The following is a 15,747-nucleotide window of genomic DNA, read 5'->3' as shown; positions in this document are numbered from 1 at the left end:
TCCTAGTGGGAAGGGCGCCACCGGAGATGCTCTTACAAATAACGAAGTAAATATATAAAATTAAAGAATAATTATGCTAAAAGATGATTGTGGTTTGATTTGGGGCACAAAACGAGCTTGAGTTGGTTATGTTGGGGTGTGTTTGTTTGGTATGATGGGCCTTGATAAGGCTGACTATCTTACTTATATCATTGCTTTGTTTGGTATGATATGCAATCCCATGGACCCGGTATATTCTCCACGACCTGCTCGCAATTATGATAGCAACCTCCCAACACCAGATTGTTCCAGGTAGAGGAGTTTTTGGAGCATTGTCTAATAACGCCCCTCCCCCTCTTCCTGAAGTGGTGGCATTTTTTGGGCCGTTTTGAACGTGTCATTATGGATGGGGATTAATAATATTCTTAATCTTATAAGATCTTTTAGCGTAAAGTGGTATTAATACTATTTGTAATCTTTTAAGATATTTAGCATAAAGAAATATGCTATGTTACCACATGAAATACATATTTTTAAAAATTAATAATAACTAATTTTATATGTTGTGGTTAATATAAAAAAAAATATATTGAAACCGTAATTTTTATTAATTTACACAAATAAAATACAATATGAAATATATGTTCTCATCATAAAATACTATATAGGCCATGATGTGTCATATACTAGCATAACCACTTGTATATATAATTTGCACAATATATACATATATTTGTAACAATTTAACACGTGTTTTGTATAAAAGAATGATGTGTATTGCTTGTGAACATCCAAATACATGCAAAATATGAAGACACGTGTGTTTCATCAAAATTCATTAATTCAAAAAATATTAACACTCGTTTATTGCACAAAACTAAAAATAAGTACTCTCATCTCCTCGAATGCATGCAAATACGCTCTTCAATCATCTCCTCTCCACCTTTTGCATCTAAAACACGGTACAAGACCGAGGTCGGCTTCTCCCTAACCATAGACTTGACATTGATCTATCATCATGTTTAATTGCCCAACCACAACAACCATTAATGAAGATGGATGAAGTATCGAACTGCTGGTATATATAAGGTAAGATAAAGATAACAAAATTACCCACTGAAACCCATCTCGTTGAAATGAACCTACCCATTCGTCCACAGACATCTTTCTTCTACCGGGGGAAGTGGAGTCGAGAGATGGAATGCCTCCTTCTCTCGACTATGGTTAATATGAGGGGTGGCTGGGAATGGGACGAAGATTGCGGTTCTGAGGAAGTGCTTCACATTCTCCGTGGAGTGATCAACCCTCCTTTCGGCGCTGAGCTTTCTACCGAAGATAGAGTGAAACTAATGAAGGCCCGACACTTGACGTTCAAGAAAGTTGTGAGGACGAACGAAGCATATTGGAAAATGAAAGACAAGGTAGTGTCAGCCGACGAGTCGACATGGAAGCTGATTTTCCAGGCACGTATAAATCCTCTCGTCAATATATTGTTGTGTAGTTATTGTGTTAATTAATTTTGCAATTAAAATGAAATAGGGTTGATGAGGACAAAGTTGGGAATAAGCAATTTTTACGAGGACAATTTTGTCCAATCTTGTTGCTATCAGAGGTTTGTGAAGGCTGAATCAAAGCATGTATAACTTTTTGGGTGTGATGAATCATACCAACCAAACCTCACACAAGATATGGTGTTGAGACAACAATCATAGTTTGGCTGATGGAACTCACCTTATTTGACCCATCCCCATCATACCAAACAAACACACCCTTATTGTATTGCCAATCCACCCTCGTCCACAACCCATTGACTTTTAAAGATTAAATTTTAGGTTTGTGTTAAAATGATAACCCCTCTTAAAATGACATTGTGACACCACATACACAACAATATTACAAACACTACACAGATAGATTGCTGTATAGTGTGTCGGATATTATTGGACAAGAAATATTGCTGTATAAAGACCAACAAATTGTTGACCGTCTTTTTCAGTTTTTTTTTTTTTTTGCCACGTGGCAGCTTATTATTCGTCCACGTGTACAGATGATTGGCTAGGAATGGTGGTATGGTGTTATTTTAAGGGGTAGTGGCACCCTAACATACCCCTTAAATTTTATAATTAAATAATATAGTCAATGAGATTAAATTTTAAATTTAATCCCAAATAATTATATAATAATGTGTCACAATTATATTTCTGGTATTTGTACAATTAAATTCTAAATATATAATTATATGATTAATGAGTTATGTAAATCAAACAATATATTTACTATAATAAGGGCTAAAAGGTTAATTTTGAACTTTACTTTTCTATTAAATGATTATAATAATAAAAATGAAAACTATAAATAAAAATATGATAGAGTGCAGATTTCTTTTCTAACTACGGCATAATTGATAAATCATTACTTATTAGTTATGTTAAGTCAAAATCATTAAGGTCTCGTAAGAAAATCTACATTAATATATTCCCTCATTTTCATTAATTATTATAAATAATTATACTACGATTTTATCGTAACGATTTCCAACTTTATACAACAGAGTTATACTACCTTTTGCGCTGGGAAGCTTCGTATATATACACACGATACATACAAACTGGGGTACATGCATATGTTTTTGCCCACTCTCTATGTATTGGGAAATTGTTTTGAAGCTAGGGTTTACTAAATTGGAGTTGCTGAGCCATGAGAAAGAAGCTCGACACTCGGTTTCCAGCGGTAATTTAGTGTTTACATGTTACTGTTTTCACTTTTTCCGTTTATAATTTTCTGAGTGGTGTAAATGGTGTCACCTTTTTTGTTGTGCTTAAATTATGCAATTTGTTTGTATCTCTGCAAGCCTGAATTGAAATTCAAATTTCAGATTCTGTTTGCTACTAATCAAATAACTATGTCAGATTTTTTTGTCTCCCTATTTTTTATTGATTATAACTGAATTCAAAGGAATATCAAGGGATAAATGTGCGACTAGGCCTCTAATACTATAGAGTAACACGTCTTTAGCGAGGAACGAAGTTCGATGTAGTTGTTTTTTATGTTGGTTTTGTGCGAGATTTGAATGTAGCAGTTGGCGGGTAGGGGCTGTGGCGGTTGCTTTTGTAAAATTTATATATTTGCCTTCGGAAAACAAAGGAATTATTTACCCCTAAATTGCATGTTTGCTACGCCATTACATTAAACAATAATTGGTTATAAAATTCGCACTAGTTTGACAAATTTTGATGTATCATGTATGGAATGTTATTAAGTGTTCCGCGTGCATGGTTTACGGGAAAGGAAACTCCTTAACCCTACCCAGACATGCCTCAGCTATTTGATGGATTTCCTGGAAATTGAACTATGATTTATAGAATATTTTTATTCTTCAAGTGGATCTTTTGTGTGGGGAATGAGTTCTATGTACCATCAATACCACTATGTACTATCTTGATGAATAAAATTGTCATATAGTGTGACTTAAAATTCATTTTGCAGACTCGAATAAAAAAGATAATGCAAGCTTATGAGGACGTAGCTATGGCCGTACCACTTCTAGTATGTATGTATTATCTCCTATTTGTTTCATACTTGCCATCTATTTACCAATTTTTGGGATATATGTGTGACAAACTAAAGTGTGTTTTTCATGTTATGCTGGATTTATTTTTGTTGTCTGTTAAGCGTTAATATGTTTGTGCACATGAACATTCAGCTAAAGCTTTGGAACTGTTTCTACAAGATCTATGCGACCGGACTTATGAGGTTACCATAAAGCGGGGGGGCGAAAACTCTCAATTCTATGCATTTGTAAGTTTCTTGTAGAGCATCACATTTCTTTGAGAGTTTGAACTTTGAAGCATACTGGCTACAGACACATCATCACTTCACTTTATCATGTAAATTTACTCCTTTCTCTTGCAGGAAGCAATGTGTACATCGCGTCAACATGTTTGATTTCCTGCGGGATACTGTAAGCAAGGTATCTGACTTGGGTGGTGTAGATGCTGCAAACGAGGACAAGTCTACTACCAAAAGGTTGGGATGCATATAAAATAGCTACTTCTGGTTTGAGAAAAGAAATTTGATGAATATAAATTTATGTGCTATATATTATTTCACGCAGGGAGAATTCATCTGATGACAAGTGCGGTAATATGCATGGCTTGAAAAGGATACGCATGGTATGTAGTTTATGAGATTACTTGATCTTGAATTTTAGCATGTAATCATATATGAAAACCAATATCTTACCCAACACGTATATCTATAACCTAGGAACATTTATAGTTGATATAACAAATAATATATCCAACTATATATTATCCATGCATTTTGTACCATTTTTTCATGTTTTGTCTTGGATATCAACTTGCTATTTAATGGTGACGCTTATGATCTATCACTAATACCTGCTTCTGTAAACCCGACCGATCTTGTTCTACAAAAGGCTAGTAAATATATGTAAATTACTTTTTCTGTGATAAGAGTATTCTTCCCTACTCACTTATTTGGATGTTTCAATGCTCCCTCGAACTGAAAGTCTGGGACAGTGAGAAATATACTTTTGAATGCATGTTCAACTTGTAATTTCATAGTTTTTGTGTTACTAACATTTATTGGTCCTTGGTGGATGCTTATTTGTAGCATGAGACTAGCCCAACGAGCAGCAATGAAAGAAGCAGGGGCAGGGGTCGGGGTAGGGGCAGAGGTCGTGGCAGAGGCAGTAAAAAATTGCACAGAGAATCACTTGATCAGTTTGAAAGACTTGATTATGATTCTGACATCTCTAACCAGAGTGGCAAAAACCCAAATGAAAACCTGGAGAGGTCATGTATTGTTGTAGCTGATACTACTGCAGATTCAAGAACTACAGGCGGAAAAGATGCAGATAAGGCAGTATTTACTTTTGACCTCAATGTTGAGTTAGACGAGAATGGTGATTCCATCCTTTTGAATGATGGAACCACCCCTTGCGACTCTTCCGAAAAGCCATCGCCTGGAACAAGACACGAAGATATTCATGGGTGGTCCCTAGATAACATGGAAATGCTAGGTTTTGATGTGATTCAACTTGCCAGTTTAAATAAAAGAATGGATGAGGAAGATGAAGATTATGACGAGGAAGGATGATTTGCTGCAATGTTCTGGTTATGTCGCATTTTACCTGCATCTTGTACAGCTTAGTAACTTAGTTTGCTAATAATATGGCTAGATGTATATAGGCGACTAGAAGAATGAAACTAGGTTGTGTTAGAGTTTAACGGATAGGCGCAGAGCATTACAAGTTTCCTTGTTCTCTTATTAGTAATTCTATACGATATGTAAAAGCAACCAACATCAAATTTTATTACTAGTATTTAGGATTTGTAATTTACTCCTCATTTTCTCTCTCTTCCAGTTCTATTTCGCGTGATTATAGATTTATTAGTCTGAATGTGCAGGTTTGGTTTGAATGTGCATTCTTTACATTGATGTTCATTTCTTTCCCAGGGAGTTCTATAGACCCGAGCATCAATATTTAATGATCGGAGAGTGCTTATAACCCTCATATTTCTTTTCCTAATATTTGGTGGAGAAACATTGGATTTTTCTACTATTTCTGTCCCCTCAAGCAGGTGTTGACTCTTTCCTGCTACTTCAAACTAATCTAGCACCTTTTATCAAATCATTTTCGGGGATGCTAAAGTTTTTTAACAAAATAATTCTATTCTTTCTACATGTAGACCTCAGCTGTTGACTGCCAAAACCAGTGACGAAGCCACTATGGGGCCTGGGGGGCCACTGGGCCCCCCAGCTAATGTTGTTATTACTATATATATTCCCTATAATAACGTAAATTCTAAGGTAGTGCAGGTGGTTTGGGCCCAAGACTCTATTCTTAATGCCCCAGGTTTGACTCTCCCCAACAACAAATCTGTTTATTTTTCTTGTTTTATGTCCAATTGTTTTATTTTCCTTATTTTGTGTCCCAGTTCGAAACCCCTCATGAACAAATCGATCTATTTTCCTTGTTTTTGTCTAATACTCCTTTTTTCTATAATCTACAATAAATGCATTTGTATAGCAATTATCATTTCATTGAATAAAATTTCACTAATCTTAGTAAATGAATAATTAATTACTTATGGAAAAGTAATGTACCTAATTAGATAAACAAGAACATACTGTATCAAATAAAATAAATGCATTGACAAATTTATTTGATAATTGTATGTTTGTAACATGATTATGTCTTTTTGGTTATTCGAAATTAAATATTTTATTTTTGGGATCTATTATAATGCTAGCAATCTTTGCAATTTATTAGACTGTTCAGTTTCTATGTGAAATTGCATTTGAGATTTAGACATGAATTATATTCATATGAGTATTTGTTTTGTTTTGTTTTCTTACATTTTTATGTTGAAGAGTTTTACCCGGGCTGCTATTTATTTCCATATATCCGATTTTTAATCTTATTTTCTAATTTACTTGCACTTTGTTTTCTAACAGAAGACCAACCCATCTATATTTAGTTTCTATTACGTATCTCGAGTTTTTTGCCCTTTCATTATTCATCTATATCTCTTGCAACTCCCTATTGCCTATGTTGCAACAATTTTTGGCTATACCGATACGAAAAACTATCTAAAATTTGGGGCCCCCAATATAAAATTTCTGGCTTCGTCTTTGGCCAAAACAACAAATCCTTCGTAATACTTTTCACCTTATTCACCCAATGCCCTTCCAATATGTATTTTGTAATTTTAACTTAAACTACAAACAATTCGTGAAATAATTGATCAATATACAAAAGGTTTAATGAAAACTGAAATAACAAGCTAATCTGATCGAGCATGTTGTTAATCCTAAGCGGAAGAGGTATCTCGATTCTCGAGTGCTATTACCACTTGGAAAATGTAATCTAAGTGTTATAGAATTAATTTGGATTTTGTAATAGGACCTAGAGTTTTTGATAGAGTGGTTGTTGGACTGGATTGCTAAAAATTCACTTATTCCGAATTTAAATTGACACGTGATTAATTTTATCACTTACTGTAAGCTAAGACTATATAACATCGTCTCGAGATTAAGTATCAGAATTTATTTTTAAGGTAGCTTCAAAATATTCACAAAGTCTTAATTTTTTTTTCCCACAAAGTCTTAATCTTATAACTCATCAAAATTCAAATCCAACATCGACGATGTCTAAGTGTTTTTTAGAAATGATATAGAGGAATTTTCAAAAAATTATAGTACTCCGAAGATCTCAGTTGGGATCACCTAATACTTTCCCTACTCCATCCCCTGCTTCACCTTTTACAAACATAAAATATGATGGTGGACCCTTAGTTATGTTCATGAGAAGTGGAGTAGGGGATAGAATAGGAAAAGCATTAGGTGATCCTATTGACCAGATCTCTGGAATAAATAGAAAGATGATACGATTAAAATTTAAAATATTTAATCAAATTAATACAAAAGACCCTTTCTAAATTAATTTTTTCGACAGAGGAGACGACCTATAATTTCCCTCTGCAAACATCGCACCTTCAGTGTGTGTCCCTCTCTTTCTAGATTATTGGAAACTTTCTAGCAAGCTCGGTGCGCTTCAGCAATGGAGGTCTCGTCTGAGAGTGATTCCCCACCGCCGGCATCAAACAGTTTCAAAGCTCTGCTCGCATTTTATTCCAACTATCTCCACAACCGCCTCCGAGACTTCTCCCCATTATCGGCTATTTCTGTCGACAGTTATCTATTGAGGAGGATCGCGAACTTATACGGCAGTACGCGACGGAGGAGCAGGAAAACTTGCCTTCCCCTACCTTTGCCCTCTGTCGCCTCCATTACTTCTCTCGACCGCGCTTCTACGTATGATTTTCTACTATTTAATCGGACAATCGGATGATTTTTTTTGTTTTGTTTTGCGCTTTCATTAGATAAGGTTGGCATGGAAGACTCGGGGAAGAACCTAGAAACTTGCTGTGCAAGTTTTTTTGTGAAAAATTCTGTGCAATACATGCTAGCACAGTTTACCTAATGGAAAAGCACATTATGCTCCACTGATTACATCGGAGGATCAGGGTAGATAGTTTTTGTTAATTATTCGAGCACAATTTTCATTTCTGATAGACAGTGCTAGCTGGCCTCATCAATAAGAAGATGTAGTTTAGTGGTAATTATGCAACCGTTGTTTGTTACTGTACATGCTGTTACATTCTCCACATGCAGGATTACATCTGAGGGAAGTAGAATTTTTGCTGTGCTGGATGATATCATTGACCACACACTTCGAAATTTGCACATTGTTCAGAAGAATTTGTTGTTTTGGCAGTCCACAGCTGAGGTCAGCATAAAAAAATGTTTATTATCAGTGGTGGTAGCTAATAGTATTGCCACTGGTGTCAATTTTGAGCTTGTTGATGTGATGTTTCAGTTTTCAAATACTCGTAAAGCATACTTCATGATATGCCAAAGAGGGCCTGGTGCATTTATCGATGGTACTCGTCAAATGATACATGATTCTCTTGCTGATGGTGCTGGCTTCCAGAAGCTCTATTGCTCAGCATCTTCTCATATATCTGAGAGGATTAGTGTATTGACTTCTTTGAGATACTCTTTAGCTACATTCTTGGCCAAGGTTAGATATTCTGATTTGTCATATATGTGTTGGTTGTATCTGTTGGGTACCCTGTAATGTTGTTGAAGCCATCCTGGTATCATAAGTTTAGGCATTTGATACTTTGAGCGATCAGAGTGAATCAATATTTCAGTTGCAACTGATTAGATTGTATCATGGGCATGTATCAATTGAGTCAGTTCCATTTTCATTAATAAATACTCCCTCCGTCCACAAACAATAGATCTATTGTTGTTCGGCACGGGTTTTAATGTAGAATTGGTAAAGTAAGAGAGATGAGGAGAAAAAGTAGGTGAAGTAAGAGAGTTAGGGAGAAAAAGTGAGTAAAGTATGAGAGAGGGAAGAAAAAGTGGGAAAAGTATGAGAGATAAACTTTCCATTTTTAGAAAGTGATCTATTTTTTGTGGACGTCCCAAAATGGCAAAAGTGATCTATTTTTTGTGGACGGAGGGAGTATACATTTTCATGACAATGGAGTGATGGACATAGGTCTATATGGAGGTCGACAAAAGTGGAGAGAATCTGGTTAAGGATCTGGAGAACTCATTGCCCTCATTATTGGTTGCTATAAATGAAATATTTTTGAATCTGGAAGCATCCATTGGCCATTTTCATGCTCATCGTCAAGTAAGTGACATACTTGATAACCACTATTTTATTCTGCTAGTTACCCCTCCTACACTGTAAAGCATTGTTGTACATATTTTTCCCTAAGGCACATATGTCCTCACGTATCCCTCTACTGCTGTTTCCAACAAAATCTTTGTACAATATGCTTGCAGACTGGCTCATCAGTGGATGGAAGTTATTCAATTCCTTTGATTTTTGCACAACTTCCAGAAGTTAATCAGGAGGGTTCCCAGTGGACTGAGTGTGTGATCAAAGATGCCATCAATTTGATTTATGGAAATCTGCAGAAATTGGACTCATATTTGTCTTTGATTGTAAGAAATATCTTGATATAATTCTTGTTGATGTGTACTTGCTATTTCTAATTGTTCATTTTGGTTTCCTTGCACCTGCATGTAGGCATACGTGGAACTAAACTGTATGTCAAATATAAATATTCCTTTATCTAGAGGATATTGCAACTTTTGGAAGTATATTATAAATCGCATGTAGATAACCAAGAGTTAAATGTTATGATAACAAGGGACTCAAATTTGAATGGAACTTGTAATTGATTTCTTCTATAAAATTGGCCCGGTTCACCCCATTTTTTTATTGAAAAGGAATTAATATTATGATGAAGCACAACCAGGATTGCAATAGCATTTACTGATGCTGTAACTCTTCCACACATGCTATTAGGATTGTTAGAATGAGATAGCAATTTAACTGTTCTGTCATGAGAGCTCTTGTTGACTATAATGCAACACATGTCTTGCATTTTCATTGTGCCGACAATGTACTTTGAGGCTTAAATCTCTACATGCCTCAACTTCATTTAGGTTTCTAAACATCGCAAGCCAAGGAAATTAACTTTATACTGGATGCGCTATAGCTGTGGAGCTTTGGGAATATCTTTTTGCTCATTGTGGCTTCTTCGTCATAGCAAGTTAATGGGAAGCCCTGACATTGACAACTGGATCAAAGAGGCCAAGGATTCAACCCTAAGCTTTTGGAATGATCATGTAGAGCAGCCAGTAAGACTCCCTGAACCCTCTTGGTTTATTATTAACTGATCTTTTGTTTTGATTCATGTTAAGTGAGCACTGATTGTGAGTCTTATTTCCTGATAACTCAAACTTAAAATATTCAGTGACTTTAGTTAAAAAATTCTTCCAACTTTTGTGAAAACATTGTATTTAAATGTCTCAGGGTGTCTAAGCAGTAGGAGGAGTTTATGGAGATGGTACTTGATAAGGAAAAATCTATTCTCCTGTGAATAATACAGTGCTTCCAGTACATTGTAAAAAATATTGATTGATTGGTGACATGTAGAATTCTTATTTTTTGTTTTCTTTCAATGGCGTAAAACATGAATACATGATTAGGAATCTTCATGGAAATTAGATGGAGTAGTAAAAAATGTAACATTGGCTTAACATGTATACATTCGATTCAATGATAATTCATCCAGGTCACGTCTGTGTTGAAATCAGATGGAGTATTAAAAAATGTAACATTGGCTTAACATATTGCTTGTGCTTTATGTATCTTTAGATTATTTGGACAACAGTGTCAGAGTTCTGCCCTCTGTGGTCATCCATAGCCTCTGTTATTTAATTCTTCCTGTGTTAATCCTAAAATGCTAACTTTGATCACGCTCTCTCAGCAGTACTTTGGAGAAATAGTATGCTGAGTTAAATTTCCTACAAAGTAATATTTAGGTATAAGGTGATGTAATGTTTACCCCCCAAAAAGAAAAGAAAAGTAAATCCAGGACTAATAATTTATGGGTGACTTTTGTATTTAGTACTTGGTTGATTGAGTTTTAATCATATGCATGCTCCTCCTACTGGGATTGTTTCTTAAGGAAACTGACTTGGAAATGGTGCATCTATATTCAACATGACCTCTAAACTATCTTTGATCCACCAATCTTGCAAACCAGATTTTGGCCATAAGGGACGAGCTTTTTGAGACCTTCAGGAAAAGGCAGAAAGGTGTAATGGAACGTGAAGAAGTACAGTTGACTGCTGACTCTCTGCATAGGTTGGCTGGTTCAATACCTTGCTAGTAGCTCATGATAACAATAAAACTTTAATTGTTACTATTAGTTTATCTGAATACCGATAACTGTTTAATAATTTACATCCTGTACTTACTGCATTTCATGCCCTTACACATCAAAGTAGAATTTCTAGACTGTATACTAAGAGCCACTAAACAACTCACTGAAGTGTTTGCTAGTAATGTTTTTAGGATTTGGTGCTCCTATAATAAAGGTATAGGACCTTCTTAACAGCTTCACTTCTTGTTTTCATGTTCTTTCTTTTGAGTTCAATGCCTGGTATCTGGTACCCCCTACTTTGAGATTCGTGATTATAGCTCAAAAAATTTCTTGTTAACCAGTAACTAGTTCTGGAGTGATTTGCAAAAACAACAATCCAAACTGTGTTTTGAGAAAAATAAAATAAAAAATGCTATGCTTTAAGGTTTCAATTCTTTGATGTACCTGCTATAGTGGTTTATTTCATGCTACTTACTCACTGCTATGCCACCTTTTATTACCAACTAGTCTTTTGCCTTCTCATATGAGTGATTATAGTAAAACTTTTCGCTGTTGGTTCTTCAATTTTTTTATGGGATGGATGATTTCTCTTTAGCAGGCTGAAATGCAAGAAACTGAAGTACTGAACTCAAATCCTTTCATTTTGGTTTACTATAGATTTAGTGATAGTGGTGTCTGTTATTGTGTAGATTGTTGACATGTTTTCGTTAAACTGATAATGCATTTATTATTATGCTTTTGTATTGGACCCGGATCTTGTGCATCTGCAGTATGCTTCTGGAGAACTGTGTTGTTCCATGCTGTAATGTTGTACCTATTGACTTATGTATATATAGATAACCATGGATGTGAGCATGGTTCCAATTCCATTAAATCCATTTTATATTTTATTCTATTATGGTTGCTTTATTCCTGATCTTTCTACCACATGGCATTAACACCTGTTTCTCTTTAACAGAATGCTCCTAGCTTTTAGTGAGCAGACGGCTGCTAAAAAATTTCCAGAGAATGCATCTGACCAGGAAATGCTTGAGCTTGTAATGGTGAGGTAAAAGTTCTTTCCAGATCTTATATCTTAAACAACCGGACAATAGGCTTTAGTACTGTAAACTAAATTATTATAATTGCTTAAAGGTGAATTTGTAAGATTTTATAAGGACTTTTCTTGGATTTGTCCTTTAGTAAGAAGTAAGAACCAGTTTATTCAATTTCTTGCATCAATTGCAACAAGTTCTTGTAGAGACTTTCTTATCTTGCATCCCCTAGTGAAACTTGAACTGAGAATGACACATAAATACAAACTACGAATGCATAAAGAAATTCTTGAATAATTCAACACTAGTGGGACTCACACCCAAGGTTTTGTTCGCGAATTTCTTATGTATGGAAATTAAGGTGCTTTAATGCATGTGTAATTTGTATATATGCGTCATTCTCAATTCTCACGAATATTTATCATTCTCACTGGATCCTTCCCCAGTGTATATATAGATTACTTTTCCTGAGTTCAGGTCAGTTTTCATGTTTCAAATTGTTTATGTTTTTTTGTCCAGTAATTTGTAGGTTCCGTATTTTACTTTCAAACTAGATTTTTAGGGATCCACAATGAATTTCATTCATCTTATGATAGAAATGAATTTGATGGATACTCTGTTGAGGGAAAATCCTTAATTAATGTATTGGTTATGATGTGGCATTTCCTTTTTCATTTTGGAAGTTCAATGTTTTGTCCAACACTGTGCGTGGTAAATTCAAGGTTTTGGTTTATTCGTCTATTAGAATGGCAGTAAGCAAGCCTTGACATGTGATTGTATGTTGATCAAATGAGTCATTATAATTCTAAGTTACATCCCTTCTCGCACTCTAGAATCATCCACACATGGCATGTGTTTGAGGTTTCATAAATATGCACATGGGATATGAAATGCAATGCCATTTGGAACAAAGGAACCCAGTTGTATGATATTTTGTTCTAGTGCTTGCACTTTGCGTTTCATCACAAACAGATGACCAAAGTAGTCAAAATTTGTAGGTATGAGAAAGAACTTATGCATCCAATTCAGGGTCTTGTGGGTGGGGAGCTTGTTCGAGCTCTTCTCATTCAGGTAACATACTTGACTTCAGTGCAATGAACAATTTTTGGTCTGAGTCTTGAACTAACTTTTTCCCCACAGGTTCAGAAGTTGAAGCTGGATATAGAAGAGTGAGTGAGTTAACTGATACTTTTATTAAACAAATAGACAAATGTATGGTTGCTGAAATAAGTTGCTTATGATCAATTTGTACGCAGAGCGATGCTTGAGCTAGATCAGATCTTGAGAGCCAATGAAATCAACTTTGCTATTCTAGCTGCTTTACCTGCATTTTTTATCTCCCTCATTTTAGCCATGTTGGTGCGAGCTTGGTTTAAAAGGGTAAGCCATTCATCCCTTAACTTTATTGTTTGATTGTTGTGCTAGGAAGATATTTTCTGGCTGGTTACTGTAGCAGCATATGATAATGCATGCACCTGTGAACCTGCTTGTTCTATATGTTTTTGGATGCATTTTCCAAATAACTTTCTGATAGTATTAGTATAATATGCTTTTTACATACGCCTGTATACCCGCTTGTTGTGTTGATAGATGCATTTTCCGGAAATCTTTCTGATAGTGTAGGTATAACTAATCTTTTTAGCTCTTGCAGATGTGTGCTAATAGTGTTATATAAAAAGTTAACTTATTTGTATTAATTTCTGATATGTTCACTGAATGGTTAAAAAGCCTATGTTCATTCGGTATTGCGGTGCTGATCAATTATTTTAACTGGATTTAAAGGAGAACACTAAGGCCTCGTTTACTATGATTGAAAACAGAAGATTGCTAGAAAAGTTTTTAACTGCCTCCAGTTTTTCCTTTTCGTGGTATTAAATACGTGTATGACTACAAATTGTGTTTTTTTAGGTTTGAGTGATAAAAGTGTGATTTGTGCCCCACCTAAACATGTGGGACATGTTATTTTAATTCATTGAAGTATAAATTGGATGTATTTATTAATCAAGTGATTCAAGTCATATCCCACGTTCAGTTGGATGTGCCTATTTGAAAGTCTTTGATGTAAAGTAGCCTTAAGTATGTCTAGTTATTATCGAAATAAAAAAGGTAAGTGGTATTTTGTTAAACCTTACTACTTGTTATCTCGAATCAGGACACCAGAGCTGAGGGAAGAGGACGAGTTGCTCGTGTTCAAAGAAGGCTACTGCTTGTGGAAATTGAAAGAGCTACGATGCAGTTTCAGAGTTGCAAAGATCAAGGATTGGTATGGAGCTTTTTTACCAATATCTGTTGCTTGAACTTCCTATCTAGTGATTGAATTTATAGCATGGGTCTACTCTTAAGTGATACTTCTTGTATCAGTATGTGGGCTTTATATCTCCTTTTTGGAAGCATAATTGTCGGTCGATTTTTTTGTAGGAAAACGATGCTGATTGCATGTACGGTTTGGTATTATGTTTTCTCGATTCCCTGCACTGTGCAGTGGAAGGACACGCGAGAGAAACTGGTGAATGGATATGGTTAGTTTGTTTCTTGTTTCTTGTTTCTTGTTTCTTGTTTCTTGTTTGTTTGTGTGCGTGGTGTATGATGCATTGCAGATAGTTTATCTAACGATTTAGCATATGATCAGTTTGAGACAGGATATTGTTGATTTGGCAAAGCCAGGCCTCCAAACTGCGCATAAGCTAAGCATTGTGTCGCGCATGGAACGGGTGTACGATTGCTTGCTCCCATCAGCGAAACGCAGCTAAACACCTTGTCGGTCATAAATTTTGTTCTCTCTTTTGAGGGTTTGTTGTTGAACGGAGATGTTGCCAATGAATCCTGATTTTTATTGACAGGGCTGGTAACTTGATGATGATAGACTATATCCTTTTCCCCAATTTCTATTGATTTTCTCTTAAATTGAAAGAAAGCGTTAAGTTCGCTCAGCTACAGTTCTTCATAGAAACGAGGGTGGATTACTGTAATATTACAACGATAAATTTAAATGCATTTTGTTCTAGCATTTGATTGATTCCATTAAAATAGTGATTAAAAATAGACAACAAAAAAGGGAATTAGACTTGGGATATTATGCCCTATCAAAATAATCGCCACTTTACATAGTTGGTTAAGATGAAAAAAAAGGCGTGGAGATGCGGGGGATCGAACCCCGTGCCTCTCGCATGCAAAGCGAGCGCTCTACCATTTGAGCTACATCCCCACGTTGCTCTTCTAATGTGGATAATGATCATATACTAATACAGTACTTTTTTAAAATAAACACAATTAATGTTTCTTGTGTAAAATTCATCAAACATTCTTGAATTCAAAATGTAATCTTTATCCTTTGATTCACTATTAAATACTGCAAAATTATCATTTTTCACTGATTGCTATTCAGAATTGACAATTTAGACATTCAACATATACATGGATTACGACGAATCGACGATTACAAAAAC

General features: G+C 35.3%; 1 protein-coding gene, 1 non-coding gene and 1 pseudogene across 2 annotated transcripts; 2 read left to right on the top strand and 1 right to left on the bottom strand.

Annotated features, from left to right (window-relative positions):
• Window positions 1–842: 842 nt before the first annotated feature.
• On the top strand, window positions 843–5,423 carry LOC125224004 (annotated as a pseudogene).
• Window positions 5,424–7,466: 2,043 nt separating this feature from the next.
• Window positions 7,467–15,308, top strand: LOC125217778 (protein DGS1, mitochondrial). The gene is made up of 14 exons (XM_048119313.1): window positions 7,467–7,821; window positions 8,182–8,296; window positions 8,387–8,590; window positions 9,080–9,217; window positions 9,373–9,534; window positions 10,042–10,236; window positions 11,148–11,248; window positions 12,226–12,315; window positions 13,300–13,372; window positions 13,442–13,470; window positions 13,558–13,681; window positions 14,454–14,564; window positions 14,720–14,820; window positions 14,931–15,308. The coding sequence occupies exons 1-14, from the start codon at window positions 7,568–7,570 to the stop codon at window positions 15,049–15,051; spliced, it is 1,818 nt and encodes a 605-aa protein (XP_047975270.1). The 5' UTR covers window positions 7,467–7,567; the 3' UTR covers window positions 15,052–15,308.
• A 125-nt stretch (window positions 15,309–15,433) lies between these two features.
• On the bottom strand, window positions 15,434–15,506 carry TRNAA-UGC. Its single transcript has one exon. It is a non-coding gene; the product is annotated as a tRNA-Ala (tRNA).
• Between the last annotated feature and the right edge of the window lie 241 nt (window positions 15,507–15,747).

This window comes from Salvia hispanica, chromosome 4 (assembly GCF_023119035.1).
Source record: "Salvia hispanica cultivar TCC Black 2014 chromosome 4, UniMelb_Shisp_WGS_1.0, whole genome shotgun sequence".
NCBI lineage: Eukaryota > Viridiplantae > Streptophyta > Magnoliopsida > Lamiales > Lamiaceae > Salvia > Salvia hispanica.
This window is presented reverse-complemented; position numbering and strand designations above follow the sequence as displayed.